A 16,698-nucleotide genomic window follows, 5' to 3' on the forward strand; every position below is an offset into this window, starting at 1 on the left:
TGGAACTCACTTTGTAGACCAGGCTGGCCTCGAACTCAGAAATCCGCCTGCCTCTGCCTCCCAAGTGCTGGGATTAAAGGCGTGCGCCACCACGCCCGGTGAAGCCTGAGTTTTTAGGCCTAATCTCGCTGAAACCTGTCGTGGAGTCAGCCTGTCTTGTCAGTTGATCCTTTCGCTGCCGAGAAGGCTAAATTCATCCTGGAGTGTCTCCTCTCTCCAAGTACTTGGGAACCATGGAGGAAGGCTTCCCATTGACTGCTTCCTGGGCTCCCCCGGACGTGGCCACCCCCGTGGCTGGGTCCTTGAAGCTCACAGAGCAATGTCCCATAGAGCAAGTTGAAACTCATGCTTCCTTGTTGGCTCTAGGTTTGTGTCAAATGAACAAAAACAACAACAACAACAAAATGAACCATCACATAGGTGATTGGAGGCATTTGTCAACTTCACAACCAAACAGCAAATGGCAGATGCCAGAGGGGACCAGGCTGCCCTGTTCTTCAAGTTTTACATTATTTGGCACTTCTGATACTTTATCAATGAAGAACATATGCTCTTCTGCTCAGTGAGTAAAATAATCCCAGTAGGAAAGATAGAAAATGCAATGGGTGGGCTCCCACATTTGCTCCACTGAGGTCATGAGTAAGTATCACAGCACTCATGGTCCAAACAGCCCCCTAAGAGATATTTACTAATGGCCACTGGATGGAAAGTGAGCTGTTTAGTGAGGGCCACCAGGGAAACAGAACCGTGTATGTGCACGTGTGAGTGTTCATGTGCACGTGCTGAGTCATCTCTAAAGCAGTGATGCCAGCACAAACCCACCTGAGACCCCGAGACCCAGATCCCCATCATTGAGGCTGGAGACCCAGCATCACAGTAGTCCCACAGTAGCGTCTCTCACTGGGGCCAACTGGCAGTTATTGAGTTCACAAGGTGTGATGCCTCAGTAGTACCAATCTGGCACCAGAAGGTTCCTAGAGAACCAGCCACCGGCTATGTTTGGGGATACCAGTTCCGCCATCAGCCAGAGGGAGGCCACAGGAGCAGAAGGTGAGATGGTTTCCCCTGACAGACTGTCTGGGCTGCTACCATCGGCATGGACTGTTCTACACGGGGAAGGCAGTCAGGGCATCTCTTCAGGTGTGTCTTCTGCTCAGGTGATTTTGATTTGTGACAGGCTGACATCAAACCCAGCATAATCCAAGCCTAGCTGCATATAAAGAGTTCAGTTCAGAGACCGCAGAGATGACAGCTCAAACTGAAGGGAGCTTGCTCTCCTCCGGCCGTGAGATGTGGGCTTGGATCCCAGCACTCATGAAAAAGTTGTGCTTTGGTGCTGCCTGCAACCCTAGTTCTGAGTGGGCGGACGCATGGAGATCATTGGACTTGCCGGCTTTCAGCTCAGCTGAGATGCACATGAGGCCCAGGTGCAGGGAGAGTCTGCTAGAATACGGGGGACACGAACACCTTCTTCCAGCCTCTGCATATGTGCATAGGCAAATAGTCCTGCACAGGTGTGAGCACATCTGCACACAGAAGCTTATGCATATACTCACACCATGAAAAGAAAAAATACACTTTATGACCGGACAGTGGTGGTGCACGCCTTTAATCCCAGCACTTGGGAGGCAGGGGCAGATGGATTTCTGAGTTTGAGGCCAGCCTGGTCTACAGAGTGAGTTCCAGAACAGCCAGGGCTACACAGAGAAACCCTGTCTCGAAAAAACAAAAAACAAAACAACAACAACAAAATACACTTTAGGGCTGGGAATGTAGTCCTGTGGTGGTGATGGTGATGTGTTTGTTTAGCACATGCAAAAGCCCTGGGATCCATCCCCAGCACACCATACACACACACACACACACACACACATTAGTTGCTCACACAGGTGCCATGACACCTACAACACTAGTAGGACTGCATCTCTTGTGTCAGGTTGCCTCTGGAACACTGTATGTTTGTGAGTCCCTTTGTAGTGTGACCCCACACTGTGCATCTGCTGGTTTTTGAAGGGTGCTGTCTCAAGTGTCTCTGTAAGGAAGAGGAACAATTGAAGGTCCTTCCTGACTGCCAGCCTTCTCTCCCATGGCCCTCTCGTATGGACACATAAAGACAGTGCCCATCTGAACACTTTCCTGCCTGCTTTCCATTCACAGGCTTTCTCTACAGAGCACAACCGCAGGTGTTGCTGTAAGGCACCGTCTGTCTGGAGTCACTGCAGTGAGTGCATGTGCTGGTGACTACGTGGCTATGTGGAAGTCAAGAACTTTCCTGCCCACTCTGCATCCACACGCTTGTTCTTAAGGAACACCCCACATTCAGACTCCGCCACGCCATGCACACTGACAGAGCTTCTCTGTGGTGCCACCTCTTGTCCTCTTTAAAGGATATTGCAGTGACAATTTTGGGATTTAGGCTTCTTTTAAAAACACAGAAATATTATAAGAATGTGTCTTTGTCTGTGGGGGGTGGGGCTGCTTCGGACTGTCCCCAGCAGCTGACAATGATTTGCCTCATGCTCTAGCAGAGGCGTGGTTTTGCCAGCTGCAGATAGTCTCTGTGATTGTGCAATGTTTGGAATTCTGGGCACTTCTTGGAGGACATATAAAATGCAAGGGCTCCGAGGGGCAGTGTGGTTGGCTGATGGTCACTGGGGCACGGGGTGGAGGGGGGTGAATTAGGGGGTTGGTTGATTGGTTGTTTGGTTTTAGTTTGTTAGTTGTGCTCAAAGAAGAAAAAAGAAAAAAGGAATTATGCCTGGCGTGGTGGCTCACGCCTTTAATCCCAGCACTTGGGAGGCAGAGGCAGGCGGATTTCTGAGTTNGAGGCCAGCCTGGTCTACAGAGTGAGTTCCAGGACAGCCAAGGCTATACAGAGAAACCCTGTCTCAAAAAAACCCCCCCCCCCAAAAAAAACCCCAACAAAAAAAAAAGGAATTAAATTCAGGAGCCTCCCCCCACCCCCATATAAGGAAGAACCCACAAAGTATCAAAAACCACCTACACGCCTGGCGTGGTGGCGCACACCTTTAATCCCAGCACTCGGGAGGTGGATTTCTGAGTTCAAGGCCAACCTGGTCTACAAAGTGAGTTCCAGGACAGCCAGGGCTACACAGAGAAACCCTATCTCGAAAAAAAAAAAAAAAAAAAAAAAAAAAAAAACCAAAAAAACCAAAAAAAAAAAACCAACCACCTACAGGATATTAGCCAAGGGAGGGTTTCCCCTTGTCTGCTCTCCAGTGTGGAATTTCATGCACATCTGCAAGGGTGAGAAATGTCTGAGGGCTTTCCCACTCGGATCACGACTGCAGGGTTTTTCTCTCCCTCACAGATGAAATCTGTAGTTTCTCTCTGAGGTCCTTTCTTGTCTTTGAAGATTGTAGATAAATGCAGGCTTCTCCACACTATTGATACTCAAGGACAGACGCGGTTTCTTTCTGAGGGATGGATGATGGATGTTCCTCCACAGTCCTTACACTGTGCGTGCTATCAATGCTCTTAGGAGAGACCTCTGTGACCCTGATCTCACTGCTGCACTGGATGGTGAGCTGTGAAAGGAGAACGTTGAGTGGAGACTTTGCTGGGTCATAACCCTGCTGCTCAGGGTTTGGGGTGGGAGACTTTCTGGTCTGGGTGACGATTTGCAACGCATATGAAGATGCCTCCAAACTGAGCGGGATTTCTGTGGCATTTCTCCACCATTCAGTTGATAGAATGGAGACCACTGCCATTTGCAGGGCATCAGTCATGATCCCGCCTCTGACTCTGATTGGACAAAGGTGAAGTCGGTGCTCCTGATTGGGCAGGTACCCAGCCCCGCCTCTGATTCACTAGCTATCACTGCATGTCATGACTAGGAGCTCATGTACTTAGCATCTATGATTCTCGAGGTTCTCCAGGTTCTACCCCTAAAATATGAGTGACCAGGTCCTCTAGAATGCTGGTGTGGGGAACCAGGCCCTGTAGTGGGACCAAGCCCCTGACCAGACAGTGGGAAGACAGAGACAACAGAGACATAGACAAGGGAGGCAGTGAGACCAGAGCACTTTCTGCGTATCTTCACTTTTACCAAGTTGGGCGCAGCCTGTGACACATGGATCTTGGGTGAGTGGGTTGACCTTGACTAACCAGACATCTAGGAAATCCTGGGATGTGGCTCAGTGCAAGCATGGAGGACCTGAGTTTGAAACCTCAGAACCCACAGAAAAATGTCAGATCTCTTGCATGAGCAAGAGAGTTGTGGGAGATCTGTCTCCAGGCCTGGAGTGGTCAGGAGGCCAGCTCCAGAGGTGAGGTGTCACAGGAATGGTTTCAGCCATGGATTTGGCCATGTTGGGGTGGAATGACTTCAAAACAAAATAACAAAACAGGTCCTTCAAACTTCTGTTTTTGGCTGGGTGGGGATTCTAACACACTTAGGTAAATAAAGGAGGTGGGGGTGGGTTGGGGGAACAGGACTGGTGAGAGGGCTCAGCAGGTAAAAGTGCTTGAGCCAAGCCGGATGCCCCGAGTTCCATGTCCTGGAGCCATTTGGTAGGAGAGAACTGACTCCTTCAAGTTGTCAGCTGACCTTCACACACCACACACACACACAAAGGGAATAAGTAAATGTAACAAAATGTAAAAGAATGGAAGGGATTTTGTATTTATTGCATTGGAAGCTTCTGGAAGCCTGGGGCCCTTATCACAGATGGCTGCCTGGTGGGCCCTTGGTGGCTCTGTGTCAGGGCCAGGGGGTTGGGGGGGGCGGGGGGAAGATGCGTGCAGGGGGCAGCAGTGGTGTGTGGAGTGTGTGAGACTGCTGCTCCAGGCACATCCTGAGTCACGAGCGGCTGTGATTGGTAGAGAGGCACGTGGATCCCTGGGACACGGCCTCTTCCACATGTGTGGGATTCCCCATGCCCTGAGATTCCCTGGAAGGACCTGGACAAGGGACATAGTGAGACTTTGAAGAAAGGAGCTGTGTTGGACATGGTGTGCCTGCCTGCCGTCCCTGCTACAGTGGAGGCTGAGGCAGGCAGGCTAGTTCCAGGCCAGCCTGGGCTATAGCAGTGAGTTCCAGACTAGCCTGAGTGACCTAGGGAGTCCTGGTCTCAAAAAAAAAAAAAAAAAAAAAAAAATCTGAAGACGCCAGGGTGGGATATGCAAACCTGGGCTCAGTCCCCAGGATATAAAAAACAAGCAAACAAACAAAAAACCTTAACATGTGTGGTTCCTTCAAGTACCCCTCCCGCCCCACATACCCGGGTCAGCTGGGGGCAGCCTCGGTCTTCACTCTTTTGGGGGGCCTGTGGAGTATAGGGCTGTTGGGCTTGGGCTTATACGAAACATGCACTGCACCATTGAGATGCACGGGAGGCTCAGCCTTGAGTGCTACTGGGCGCGGCAGTGGTGGCAGGGCTTTGTCTAGCACGCAGGGTCCATCCCAGGCGGGAATCTCCAGCCCCAGATGCTTCATGAGTTTGCACATCACCTCATCCACGTAGCCGTGGATGCGCAGGTCAGCCTGGCGGTCCTGCCAAGGGAGGGACAGTCAGTGCGGGCTAGGGGGCACCGGGGCACTGGGCAGGGCACTGGTACATACATGTTTTGTGGGTTGCAGGTTGACAATGACCAGACGGCCTCCGCGGCGCTTAGTGGCAAGGGGCAGGTTCCCACTGGGGCGGATCTGCAGCGAGGTACCCAGGGTGACAGACAGGTCTGCGGTCCTGGAACAGGGAGCAGGAAGTGGGCGGGGCCCAGGCCCACCTCAGGTTCCGTTCCAGCCCTAACCTCAGGTTCCAGGCCTCATGCCCACCCACCAGGCACTGGAGAAACACTTGGGAGCTGAGATTCAGTCTTAGTGTCTCACTGTAAACCACTGTCCAGTTTTGGGTTTTGTTTTTGTTTTTTGTTTTGTTTTTTCGAGACAGGGTTTTTCTGTATAGTCCTGGCTGTCCTGGAACTCACTCTGTAGACCAGGCTGGCTTCGAATTTAGAACTCAGAACTCCGCCTGCCTCTGCCTCCCAAGTGCTGGGATTAAAGGCGTGCGCCACCATCACCCGGCCTGTTTTTTAAAAACTAACGACAGCCAGGCTGGGTGGCACAAGCCTGTTGTCCTAGTTATTCCACAGGCTGAGACAGGAGGATCCAAAGGTTCAAGCTTTGAGCGAACTGCATTCGCATTTAATTCCAGCATTCAGAAGATAGACAGACCAGACCTCTTGAGTCTAAGGCCAGTCTGGTCTACACAGCAGACCTTCTCTCAAAACAGGAAAGCAAAGATTCCTGTATGGTGAAATGACTCAAAGCTGGAGGTCAGAGTGGAGCCCCACCTAGGTACTGGGGGCGTGGTTAGGGCGGAGCCCCACCTAGGATGCCCCAGTTAGGTACTGGGGGCGTGGTCAGGATGGAGCCCCCACCTAAAATCCCCTGTTAGGTATGGGGGCGTGGTCAGGGTGGGGCTCTTGCCTAGAATCCTCCAGCGAAGGGGCTGACTCTGCAGAGGGCTTGTTTACTGCTCACAGGCCCAGGATTCTCCCCACTACCACAAAAACCTGAAAGCAGGAACGCGAAGAAACCTTCCACTCACTCTGTGTCTCAGCTTCTCCTCTGCACCTATCGTGCCCAGGGCTGGGGTGATGGGGACAACCCTGCTGTCCCACCCGAGTTCCGACCTTCTGTGGAGGTCTGTGCAGCCATCCCCACCCATTTCCACCTGGGGAGTGTGGGGTCCCACCTGCTGGCCTCATCAGCGAGCATCAGGTCCCGGTCAGGCAATGAGTCCTCCCAGTCCAGAATGGTGTCTCTCAGCTCCCCCCTGTGGCAGTCAGGGAAGGGAGTCAGGGGGCGCCCACCTCCTCACAGGTGGAGGGTGCGAGGAAAGTCACCTACCTACAGGCCCGAAGTCCCCTGGCCTTGGCCACGGTGCAGAGCCGGCCTGTGGCCTTGAGGCCCATGGTGCCCACAACCGTGTCTCTGACGTACTGCCTGTAAAGGGGGAAGGGTGCACACGCATTTTCTAATGTTCTTTCAGCTGTGGGGTGGTGTAGCCAGGCTCAACCCATGGGCTACTGAGCAGGACAAACAACCGAGGGATAGACAGACAGACTACTTAGTCTGAAAGTGCCTGGCAAGCAGACTCGGGGCTCTGTGTTTGAGTCACCCATGGAAAAAGAAAGGCATGGTGGAGCAGGATTGTCACCCCAGAGCTTGGGAGGCTGAGCTGGGGACCCCAGGAGTTCACTGGCCACTCAGCTAAACCAAAGAGGGACAGGTTCTGAGAGCAAGTTTGCCTCACAACACAGGCAGAGGGGGCCGAGCCGGTGTCAGCTGCTGGCATCCACACGAGGAGGAAGGGTTCGGGAGGGAGGAGGCTAAGGGAAACAAGATGGCTCACACCTGTGAGCTCAGCACGCAGGAAGCTGAGGCAGGAGGATGCCAAATTTCAGGCTAACCTGGGCAACTTTAATGAAGTCCTGTCTGAATAAAGAACCCCTAAGAGGGAGTCAGGGGCTGAAGCTCAGGAGGCACAGCTCCTGCTCAACACCCCGAGGCTCTGGTGTGCAAGCCATGTTGACACCCAGCCCAGAGCCATAGCAAAGGCAGGGCAGGGAGAACCCCTCATTGCCAAGGGCATGACTATAGCTTCTCCCTTGGGGGGCTGTGAAGAAAGGGTTTGCCCCATTTGTCTACGAGCCTTTGTTGGTCTGTTTTCATCTGACAGTCTCTGGCCTTCTCTAGGCCATTCTAGGACCCTGAGCTGGCTTAGGGGAGGAGCAGGGTCTTGTGTTACACGGGCAACACTCACGTCTTACACTTGGGACATTCCTCTACAAACATGTTTCCGTGCAGCTCTGCCAGCTTGTCCCTGCAGAAGAAGATGCCATTAAGGACCCTTCCCAGATCCTGGGGCTTGGACCAGCTGCCAGTCTGCCTCCTTCTCCAGAAAACCTACCTAAGTGCCTCACTCACAAGGGGCGTACACTTCTCTTTCCTGGAGGATGCCCCAGCCTGTCCCATTCTGAGGAACTGTTGCATGCATAGCTGTCTGACTGTGTCTTCACAAACTCACAAATACCTCCTCCCCACTACAAAAATCTGTTGGCTAGCCGGGTGGCATTGGCATACCCCTTTAATCCCTCCATTGGGAGGCAGAGGCAAGTGGATCTCTGTGAGCCTGGTCTACAGGGCAAGTCCCAGGATAGCCAAGACATGGAGAAATTCTGTCATGTACTCGCCCTCTGGTCCCCGCCGCCTCAACAGTCAGTTGGCCCTAAAGCCCCTGCCAACCTCCCCACCCCACCCCAGTGAGAGGTGGAACCCTGCCTACAATCTCCCAATTTGACCAAGTACTGCCCGGCTTTGGGCTCCGAGCCTTCCTCTTTGCATCCCTAATAAATGCCCCTGAGCTCGGGCACCCTGGTCCAATAAGGAGGAAGAGATGCAATTGAGCCCCAGCCCCCCCGGCCGACTCATCGGACCTGGGGAAGCCTGAGCGCACGTGCAGCCCGTCTACGTTCTGGCTGACCAGGAAGCTGAGGAAGCCCATGCGTTCCAGCTGAACCAGGGCCATGTGGGTCTTCGAGGGCCGAGCATTCTCGAAGGTGGTGTCAAACTTGGGGGCCAGGCCGCGTTCCTCCATGGTCCACACGCCATGGGGGCCCCTGAGGATAGCAAGCAGAGGAGGACAGGCACAGAGGTCAAACATTCATTTTCCAGACCCATGCTGGCCCCAGCCCCGTTCTTGGGGTGGTTCTGAATCCTGTGGCAGAGACAATGGCTGCCAGGTAGGCAAGAATTCTAAGGAGAGTGGGACGTCTTCATGAAAGAGGCAGAGGGGCTGAGGGCCTGGGGGTAAACAAAGGCAGGGGAGCTCGTGGAGCTGGGGCTAAGTACTGGTTAAGACTGGCTGCGGATTCCCAGAATGCTTTACAGTGGTCATAGGCTGCCACCGAAGATTATGGATGAGATAGTCACTCCATAACATTAAGTCATTCTGACCCTATAAAACTCAGCCAGTGGCTGGCTGAGCTGCATAAAGAATACATTTCCCAGCATGTCTTGCAGCTACTATATCACGTGTGTATGCTCTGGTCCTTGGGCAAGTGGAGTTTTTGCTGGGCCTTTCAGAGACATAGGAAAACTGAAAGGTCCTTCTGCCACCTCACCTTGGTCCCCAGAGGTATCAGCAAGAGCCCTGCCTCAGTTTCCCCTCCTTGTTCACCGACCTGAAGTCGGGGATGCCAGAGGCGGTGCTGATGCCGGCGCCCGTGTGGAAAACCACGCTGGAGGACTGCCACATTAGCCGGGCCAGCTCCCACACCTTGCGTTCCAGCTCCTCTGGTGGGTCGAAGATCTGTAGGGTCAGAGGGCAGGAGGAGGCAACACGTGACCTCCCAAGTGGCAGGCCTCCAGTGGGTCAATGCTATGTCTGCCCCTTCTCAACATCCCTCAGTTCCAGCCACACTCTAATACATCGCTGTGTCCTACCCCAGGGCCTTTGCACACTCCGAGCCCTCTTCCCAGAGTGCTGTTCCTGCAGGCAGCCACTCCTTTGTCCTGGTCCGGTTGTGGCCCACGTGACCTCCCCACTGAGGTCATCCCCCATCCTGGACTTTAGATAACCCACCTCTCTCCCCTAAATCAAGATGCAGCTCTACTTGTCTAGGGGCTCCGTTAACATGAGGCAGGCAGGGCATGGTGGCGCAGGCCTTTAACACCAGTACTCGGGAGGCAGAGGCAGGGAGATTCCTGTGAGTTCCGGGCCAGCCTGGGCTACAAAGAGAGAACCCTCCACCCTACTACACCCCTTCAGAAACAACAAAGACTGACAGCCCCACTCTCAGGATCCATCTGGCCCAGATTCAGGAAGGAGTACAGAGTGGGGTACAGGGGTGCCCCCAGGAGAGGGTGCCGGCTTCCCGTCCTGCAGATCTTCCCACAGCTCCAGGTTTTCCCTGACAAGACGTCCGCTCCCTGACCTGACGATTTGGTCTCGTTCCCATTAGCCCCTCACTCCTTCCCTGACCCAGGTCCCTTCGTGTCACCCAGCCTGAGCAGGGGGCGTCACTTCCCGCCCCCTCCTTCCAGGGAAGTCCCTCCCATTGTCTAGACTCTATGCTTCGTGCTGTTCCCACAATGCCCCGCTTCGCCCGGCCGCTCCCCGTCTGGGGTCATTCGGTGACCCGAACACTGCAGCCCTCACCTCGGGCAGCCCGCACTTGCCCTTATCCGCGTAAGGCGACAACCCTGCTGCATAATTCACCGACATCGTCGCCGGTGCTGCCGCACGGGAACAATAAAGTTTCCCTTGTTGAGGCCGCTTCCGCCGGAAGTGGTGAAGGGACAGTCAGGAAAGAGTAGCCGCCTTCCCTAGATACGTGCCTGAGGGTGGGGTGGGTACGTGAAGAACAACATTCTTTCCAGAGCGCATGCGCCCTCCTGATGCAGCAAGCGCATCTGACTTAGTGGATTCCCCAGTCCTGGGATCCGCGACCAGAGTCAGAAAAGTGATGAGGCCACTCACAGGAGCCGAGGCAGGGGGATTGCGAGCCCCAGACCAACTCCGTTTCAAAAGAGACAACATCAGCAAAACCCAGAAACCAAACAAAGCAAAACAAAGCCCCACAGTTCTCAGTGTGTAGAGCCCTGCCCGGAGTGCTTATAGCACTGGCGGGAGGGGACAGAAAGTTCGAAGCCACGCTAGGCTACATGATAACCCTAACCTTTGTGACTGTCATCCAGTGTCTGCCTGACTCTCGCTACAGGAGAGAATGAATGGAAAACTGGGGTTCTTGGACAGAGGAAAGACCTCTGGGCCCCCTGCCAACATTTCCTGGGTTAGTTTCTGGAGTGCACCTCCCGGGATATCACAGAGCATAGGGTCAGGTCCACAGAACTGGGTGAGTTCCACGTGTTACCCAGAGGTGCCCAGAGATGCAAGGAGAGAGATGAAGAGCCCTGCTTCCGTGGCCATCTAGAGATGGGAGGCACCATCTGACCATTCTGCCTGTTGGTAATCAACAGACACAGGAGCCATGTGATGGGTCAATGGCAGGATATAACAACCGAAGCCTCCCGATCCCCGTGGAGACCCCAAGAAAGGCTTCGAGGAGGCAGGAGCACACAGGGAGGTGGGAGAGGCCGTCCTTGGCTGCCCATCTGAGCAAGCTGGCTAACAGCAGCTTGTCTCCTCCCTTGGCTCATCGGTCCCCCGCCCCCACCCCCTCAACCTGATCCGGTGTCACCTCTACTCTGCTGCTGGTGGCTCACAGCTGGAGCGGGTAACCAGAGAGGCTGCTTGGACGCTGGGTTCCGGCCTGGAGTCGCCTGAGGTAGGGGGATGTGGGTGAGGGAGGCCAGGGAAGTCTGGGTGCTGGTGAGGGGTGCTACCTGCAACAGTATGAACACACGCATCTGCACACTTGTGACAGGCGCACATGTCCCACGCGGGAGCCATGGCCCAGGCCCAGTGCGCAGCGTCACCTGTGCTGTGTCACCTCTTCTAGAAGGCAAACCCTTAAATCCACAGGCCTTCCCTGCCACCTTGCCGCGGCGATTTCCTTCAGATTGGTAGCATGTGGACAACTCTTTTGGGTGTTTTGTCACCCACCCTTGGTGGTAGGTGTGGGGTGAAAGTGAACCTGAACCGTCAGACTGATTAGTAGAGGAGGTGAGATCAGTGAATGGATGGATGGATGGGTAGATGGGTGGGTGGATGGGTGGATGGATGGATATGTGGATGGGTAGATGGATGGATGGGTGGATCTGCCCTAAATAGTGAGAGTTTTGACCAGACTTTCTTGCAAAGCACTGACTTTCCAGTGTGTCCTCCCCTGTAGCTCCATTACATATGAACCCAGGTTAGAGGTACAGGAGGAGACCCAACTTGGGAGAACTTGGAAGCTCCGTTTGGGGAGGTAGATAGTTCTGTGTGGGAGAGAAGTGATTTTGTGAATGGAAATTTCACAGAGAAGTGTATTTGTGTGGTGGGGAGTTCATGGTATCAATGATCGCACAAACTCCAGGTTGCAGCCTGTGTGAGCTGCTGAAATAGTGCTGCTGGTTGTGATGCACGCTCAGCCCCACTTCAGGGGACTGCCTGGACAAGGAGGAATTATCTCTGTTTACAGTTGAGGACAGTTCCCTCAGAGGGTGCAAGTAGCCTGAACTTGGACACACAGCAGATCTGCCCAGGCTGTGTTGTGAGGACAGTGTGGCTGATCACTCCAGCATCCTGTCCCTTACCCGACCCACGCCTTGTCCAGAAACAAGACGAGAGCCCCTAGCAGGTGTGATGAAGACCCTCCGGGCACGGTTCAAGAAGACAGAGGTGAGTCTTCAGGCTTGGGGGAGGGCATGAACCCACCACTCCCTCCTCCTGCTCAGTCCTCCCTGCTGTGGCTCAGAACCCACCAGTCCTTTAGGCTCCACCTGATCCCCTATCCACTGTTCCCCCAGCTGCTCCAATAGGTCAGCTGCTCCAGCAGGTCAGCTGCTCCAGCAGGTCAGCTGCTCCAGCAGGTCCATGGTTCAGTTTTCTGGATCAAATGCTGACTGCCCACGTAGGGTCACTGAGTCCCACTCATGGTTCAGTTCTGCTCACCCATCCCCCACTCAGGGTCTCAGTGGTTACTGGGGCAACCCTTCCTCCTTTGCACATGCTGGCAAGGGGTCACCGAGATACCCCCAAGCTCTTCCTGCCCCCGTTTTCATTTTCATCGTCTTCTGAATTTAGTGATTCCTGAGGGATTCCCAAGTGCTCTGCTCTGTGAGCCCTGGTCTTTTGCTCACTATGATTCTTTAAGGAATGAACTTATATTATGTGTATTTGAGAGAGGAAGGATGGCTCCGAGAGGCAGTGGAAGCTCCTCAAAGCCACACAGCAGGGAAGTGATATGCCTGTCTCCATTAGAAGATGGGGATAGGTATCAATGGGTGTGACCTGCAGGGGGAATGGGGAGGGAAGGGCTGGGAGGGGGGAGGAAGCAAGAGATCCAGAGAGCCCAAGAGAGCAAGGGAGAGCATGAGAGAGAGAGAGAGAGAGAGAGAGAGAGAGAGAGAGAGAGAGAGAGAGAGAGAGAGAGAGAACTGTTGCTTTCCTACACAGTAAAGCTGGACTGGTCCCTTAATATTTTCCACCTGGTCCCTCTTTTCCCCAGAAAAGTTTTTGACAGAATCCCTGAGTATCTCAGTCAGTTGGAAACCAAGTCATTGCAAATGCTGAAGAATGGGCTGGCAAAATGGCTCAGCGGGGCCGGGTGTGGTGACACACGCTTTTAATCCCAGCACTTGGGAGGCAGAGGCAGGCAAATTTCTGAGTTTGAGGCCAGCCTGGTCTACAGAGTGAGTTCCAGGACAGCCAAGGCTACACAGAGAAACCCTGTCTCAAAAAAACAAAACAAACAAACAAACAAACAAACAAAAAAAATCAAGATGACTCAGCAGGGAAGGGTACTTGCAGCCAAGGGATGCATACCTGAGGGATTTCAAAGTATATTTTATTATTTTATGTGTGTGGGAATTCTGCCTGCCTGCTTGTCTGTCTGTGCTGGGAACTGAACTCTGGTCCTCTGTGATAGCAGCCATTGATCTAACTGCTAAGCCATCTCTCCTGAGTTTGATTCTCAGAGCCCACTTGGTGGAGGGAGAAAAATGACCCAGCAAAGTTGTCCTCTGACCTCTGCCTCCATGCATGTGTGCATGTACACACCTAAATGCAACTTTTTTTTTTTTTTTTTTTTGGTTTTTCGAGACAGGGTTTCTCTGTGTAGCCTTGGCTGTCCTGGAACTCACTCTGTAGACCAGGCTGGCCTCAAACTCAGAAATCCGCCTGCCTCTGCCTCCCGAGTGCTGGGATTAAAGGCGTGTGCCACCACGCCCGGCTTAAATGCAACTTTTAAAAAACTCTTTAAAAAAAAAAAAGATTTATTTACACGGTAGCTGTCTTCAGACGCACCAGAAAAGACCATGGGATCCCATTACAGATGGTTGTGAACCACCCTGTGGCTGCTGGGAGTTGAACTCAGGATTCTCGAAGAGCAACCAGTGCACTTAACTGCTGAGCCAGCTCTGCAGTCCCTATAAATGCAATTTTTAAGTTAAAGAAAAAATAGTTTTTGAAAGCTTAATCAGGCCAGCTGTGATAGCTAAAGCCTTTAATCCCAGCAGAGGCAGCTGGATCTCTGAGTTCAAGGCCAGCCTGGTCTACAGAGTGAGTTTCAGGAAAGCCAGGGCTACTATACAGGGAAACCCTCTGTGGAAAAAAGACTCACCTACTTAAAAAGCTGAATTATTTCAAAATCTTGCAGCCTACCCACCCTTGGCAAGAGACACTTAGCTTGGAATGTGGGTGTATATTGGTGGGGCTTCGAAGAAGGGGCAGCAACAGAGTGGGGAGGGGTGGGTCCCTGGTGCTGGACCAGCCTGGGCAGCAGATGGGAGGCCTGGTCGGCTCCTCCCCGCCGGGAACCTGTCTGCCACCCCCACCCTTCTCTGGTTTCCTCATAGCAGCCAGGGTGAAGCTTGGCTTTTGTCTCTGCAGCCCCTAGGGAAGAAAGTGAACACTCATGGCTGCCTGGAGGCCCCTTGGTGCCCTGGGCCTCTGGGTCCTCTCCTGCTGTGGCCAAGTGCCAGGCTGCAGCTCTGCAGATGTTAGCTCAGGCTGAGCTCATTCCCAAGGTGTCCTCAAGGTTCTAGCAGGGGCTCAGTGGGCTCTGGGCCCCAGATACTCTTGTATGGAATGGGGACTACGTTATCTGGGGCATCCTCACTGACATTCTGACCTTATTGGAGGAAAATCCCTCCAGGCAGTGATGGAGGCTTATACAGTTTTGGAAGTGGGAACCCTGGCTGGCCTTCAATCACAGTCTTTCCTCTTCAGTCTCCTAGTGTTGCGATCATGGGTTGTACAGTCACACCGGGCTCAAAGTATACTTTCTCCCTTTTTTGTTTGTTTGTTTGTTCTGTGTAGCCCTGGCTCTCATAGAACTTGCTCTGTAGACCAGGCTGCCCTCAAAGTCACAGAGATCTGTCTGTCTCTGCCTCTCAAGTGCTGGATTAAAGGTGAGAGCCACTGTGTCTGGCTCAGTATTCTCTCTCTCTCTCTCTTTAAAGGTAGCACATGTGTGTGTGTGCGGGTGTGTGTACATGTATGTATATATGTATGTATATGTGTGTCTCTATATGTGTCTATATACATGTGCATATATGCATATGTGTATATATGTATCTATGTGTGTATATATTTATCTATACATGTGTATATATGTACACATATTCTAGGACTCTCTGCAGAGAGGGACACACCAGTATCTAGAGTGTTATGGGACACAGAGGCAGGAGTTGCTTATTGTTTATTAGGGAAACCATATCTCCACCTGTGCAAGGCAATTTTATGAACGACTCACTTCTCCCCAAGTTCTGCCTCTCTGGGATTCTCATCCCACAGCTCCTGTTGTGTGTCCCTGCCTGCTGCTCTGTCTCCAAGACAGCTTCTACAGTGCCAACTTACATGCACAGAAGCCAGAGAGCTAGAAAGGCATTCCACAGTCACTTGATAAATGTAGAACAGAAGAGTCTCAGGCTGTGGCCCAGAGATATTTTGTGGGCCCTGCATAGAGGGCTCTAATTTCAGGCAAGGCAGACAAGTGCCCACACAGCTTAAAGCCAGAAACGGGGGTTGCAACCCACACTTCCAGTTGATCTAAAGATTCCTCTGACCCAGCCTGGAAGCTGTGCACAGATCCAGATGCATGTGCCTGAAGAATGAAATGCAGTCCTTATTGTGTACTCATGGTGTACCAGGCCTGTTGTGCAGGGTGGTGGGTTCTGCTCAGCCTCTGCACAGCCCTCCGGAGCTGTGTCTGGAAAGTCTATGTGAAACCCCATTGCACATATGAGGAGGGCGGATGCTCCAACAAGTGAGGTCTAGGTCAGTCCCATAGGTGGATAATGGCGAGGCAGGCCTGGGATTCAAGTTTGGAGTGAGATTTGAGAGCCACTGGAGCGAAGTAAATAATGAAAGAGTAGATGGGTGGGTAGGTAGGCTGGAGGAGTGAATGGGTAAGAGGATGTGTGCGTGAATGAAGGGATGAGTGAGCCAATGAATTTGCCCATGAAAAGACGTGTTTGTTAGTAAATGGGTGGTAAGGAAATTAATGAGCGAATGGGTGAATGAAAACATTAACAAATGTGCGAATACTGACTGTTGGAGAGAGCGAATGTGTGAAACGATGGATGAACGAATGAATGAATGAAAAGAGGCATAAATGTATGAATGAATGACGACTGGAAGGTGATGGCTGAATGAATGATGGACCACCTGTCCATCATTGTAAGTAAGGTGAGCTGGAGGTGAGGAGTTAGCGGGCTGACACCCTATAGGGACCATCATGGAGTTGCGGGTCGGAGCCTTTTCAGTGTGATGGAGTGTGTCAGTGCAGGAGTGGGGTGGTGGGGAAGAGCGCGCTATATAGCGGCGAGCTGGCCTGGGGAAAATTGAGTAACTTGGAACATAGAACGGATGTGAGCGGGGCCTGAGCTTTGGTGGAAGAGGTGGGAGGGGCCTGAAATTTAGGGGGAAGCTGGGCGGGCTCTGTGCCTGAGCCTGGTGAGGAAGGGTGCTGAGTGTAGAGAAGAGGTGTGCCATAGGAGGAGGGCAGAGCCCTGTGTCTGAGGAGGTAGGCGTGGTCTGACCTGGCCCCGCCCTCCTGCGG

The 16,698-nt window shown here is 52.9% G+C and overlaps 1 protein-coding gene across 7 annotated transcripts; it reads right to left on the reverse strand.

The window, feature by feature from the left end:
• Positions 1-4,621: 4,621 nt before the first annotated feature.
• On the reverse strand, positions 4,622-10,318 carry Sirt6 (sirtuin 6). Of its 7 annotated transcripts, none has more exons than XM_021174311.1 (8): positions 10,188-10,318; positions 9,211-9,338; positions 8,464-8,646; positions 7,791-7,850; positions 6,875-6,970; positions 6,720-6,800; positions 5,585-5,708; positions 4,622-5,515 (listed from the first exon to the last, which is right to left on the reverse strand). In XM_021174311.1, exons 1-8 carry the CDS (start codon positions 10,251-10,253, stop codon positions 5,249-5,251), a joined length of 1,005 nt encoding a protein of 334 aa, XP_021029970.1. In that variant the 5' UTR covers positions 10,254-10,318; the 3' UTR covers positions 4,622-5,248. The 7 variants fall into 7 exon arrangements, with proteins under 7 accessions (XP_021029970.1, XP_029338054.1, XP_021029971.1 ...); XM_029482194.1 differs by lacking the exon at positions 10,188-10,318 and adding an exon at positions 9,815-10,090 and having other exon boundaries at positions 5,123-5,515; XM_021174312.2 differs by lacking the exon at positions 10,188-10,318 and adding an exon at positions 9,612-10,090 and having other exon boundaries at positions 5,123-5,515.
• Between the last annotated feature and the right edge of the window lie 6,380 nt (positions 10,319-16,698).

The sequence above is a fragment of the Mus caroli genome, chromosome 10 (assembly GCF_900094665.2).
Source record: "Mus caroli chromosome 10, CAROLI_EIJ_v1.1, whole genome shotgun sequence".
In the NCBI taxonomy this organism is placed as follows: Eukaryota; Metazoa; Chordata; class Mammalia; order Rodentia; family Muridae; genus Mus; species Mus caroli.

Bases quoted from the DNA above. Each gene is read 5' to 3' on its own strand.
- Sirt6 (XM_029482193.1), bottom strand. From the start codon at position 9,583: ATGACCTCAGTGGGGAGGTCACGTGGGCCACAACCGGACCAGGACAAA. The intron at 9,339-9,472 runs GTAGGACACAGC...CTGACCCTACAG, and splicing joins GAGTGTGCAAAGGCCCTGGG to ATCTTCGACCCACCAGAGGA. The intron at 5,709-6,719 runs GTGGGACCCCAC...TCCCTGTTCCAG, and splicing joins CTCGCTGATGAGGCCAGCAG to GACCGCAGACCTGTCTGTCA.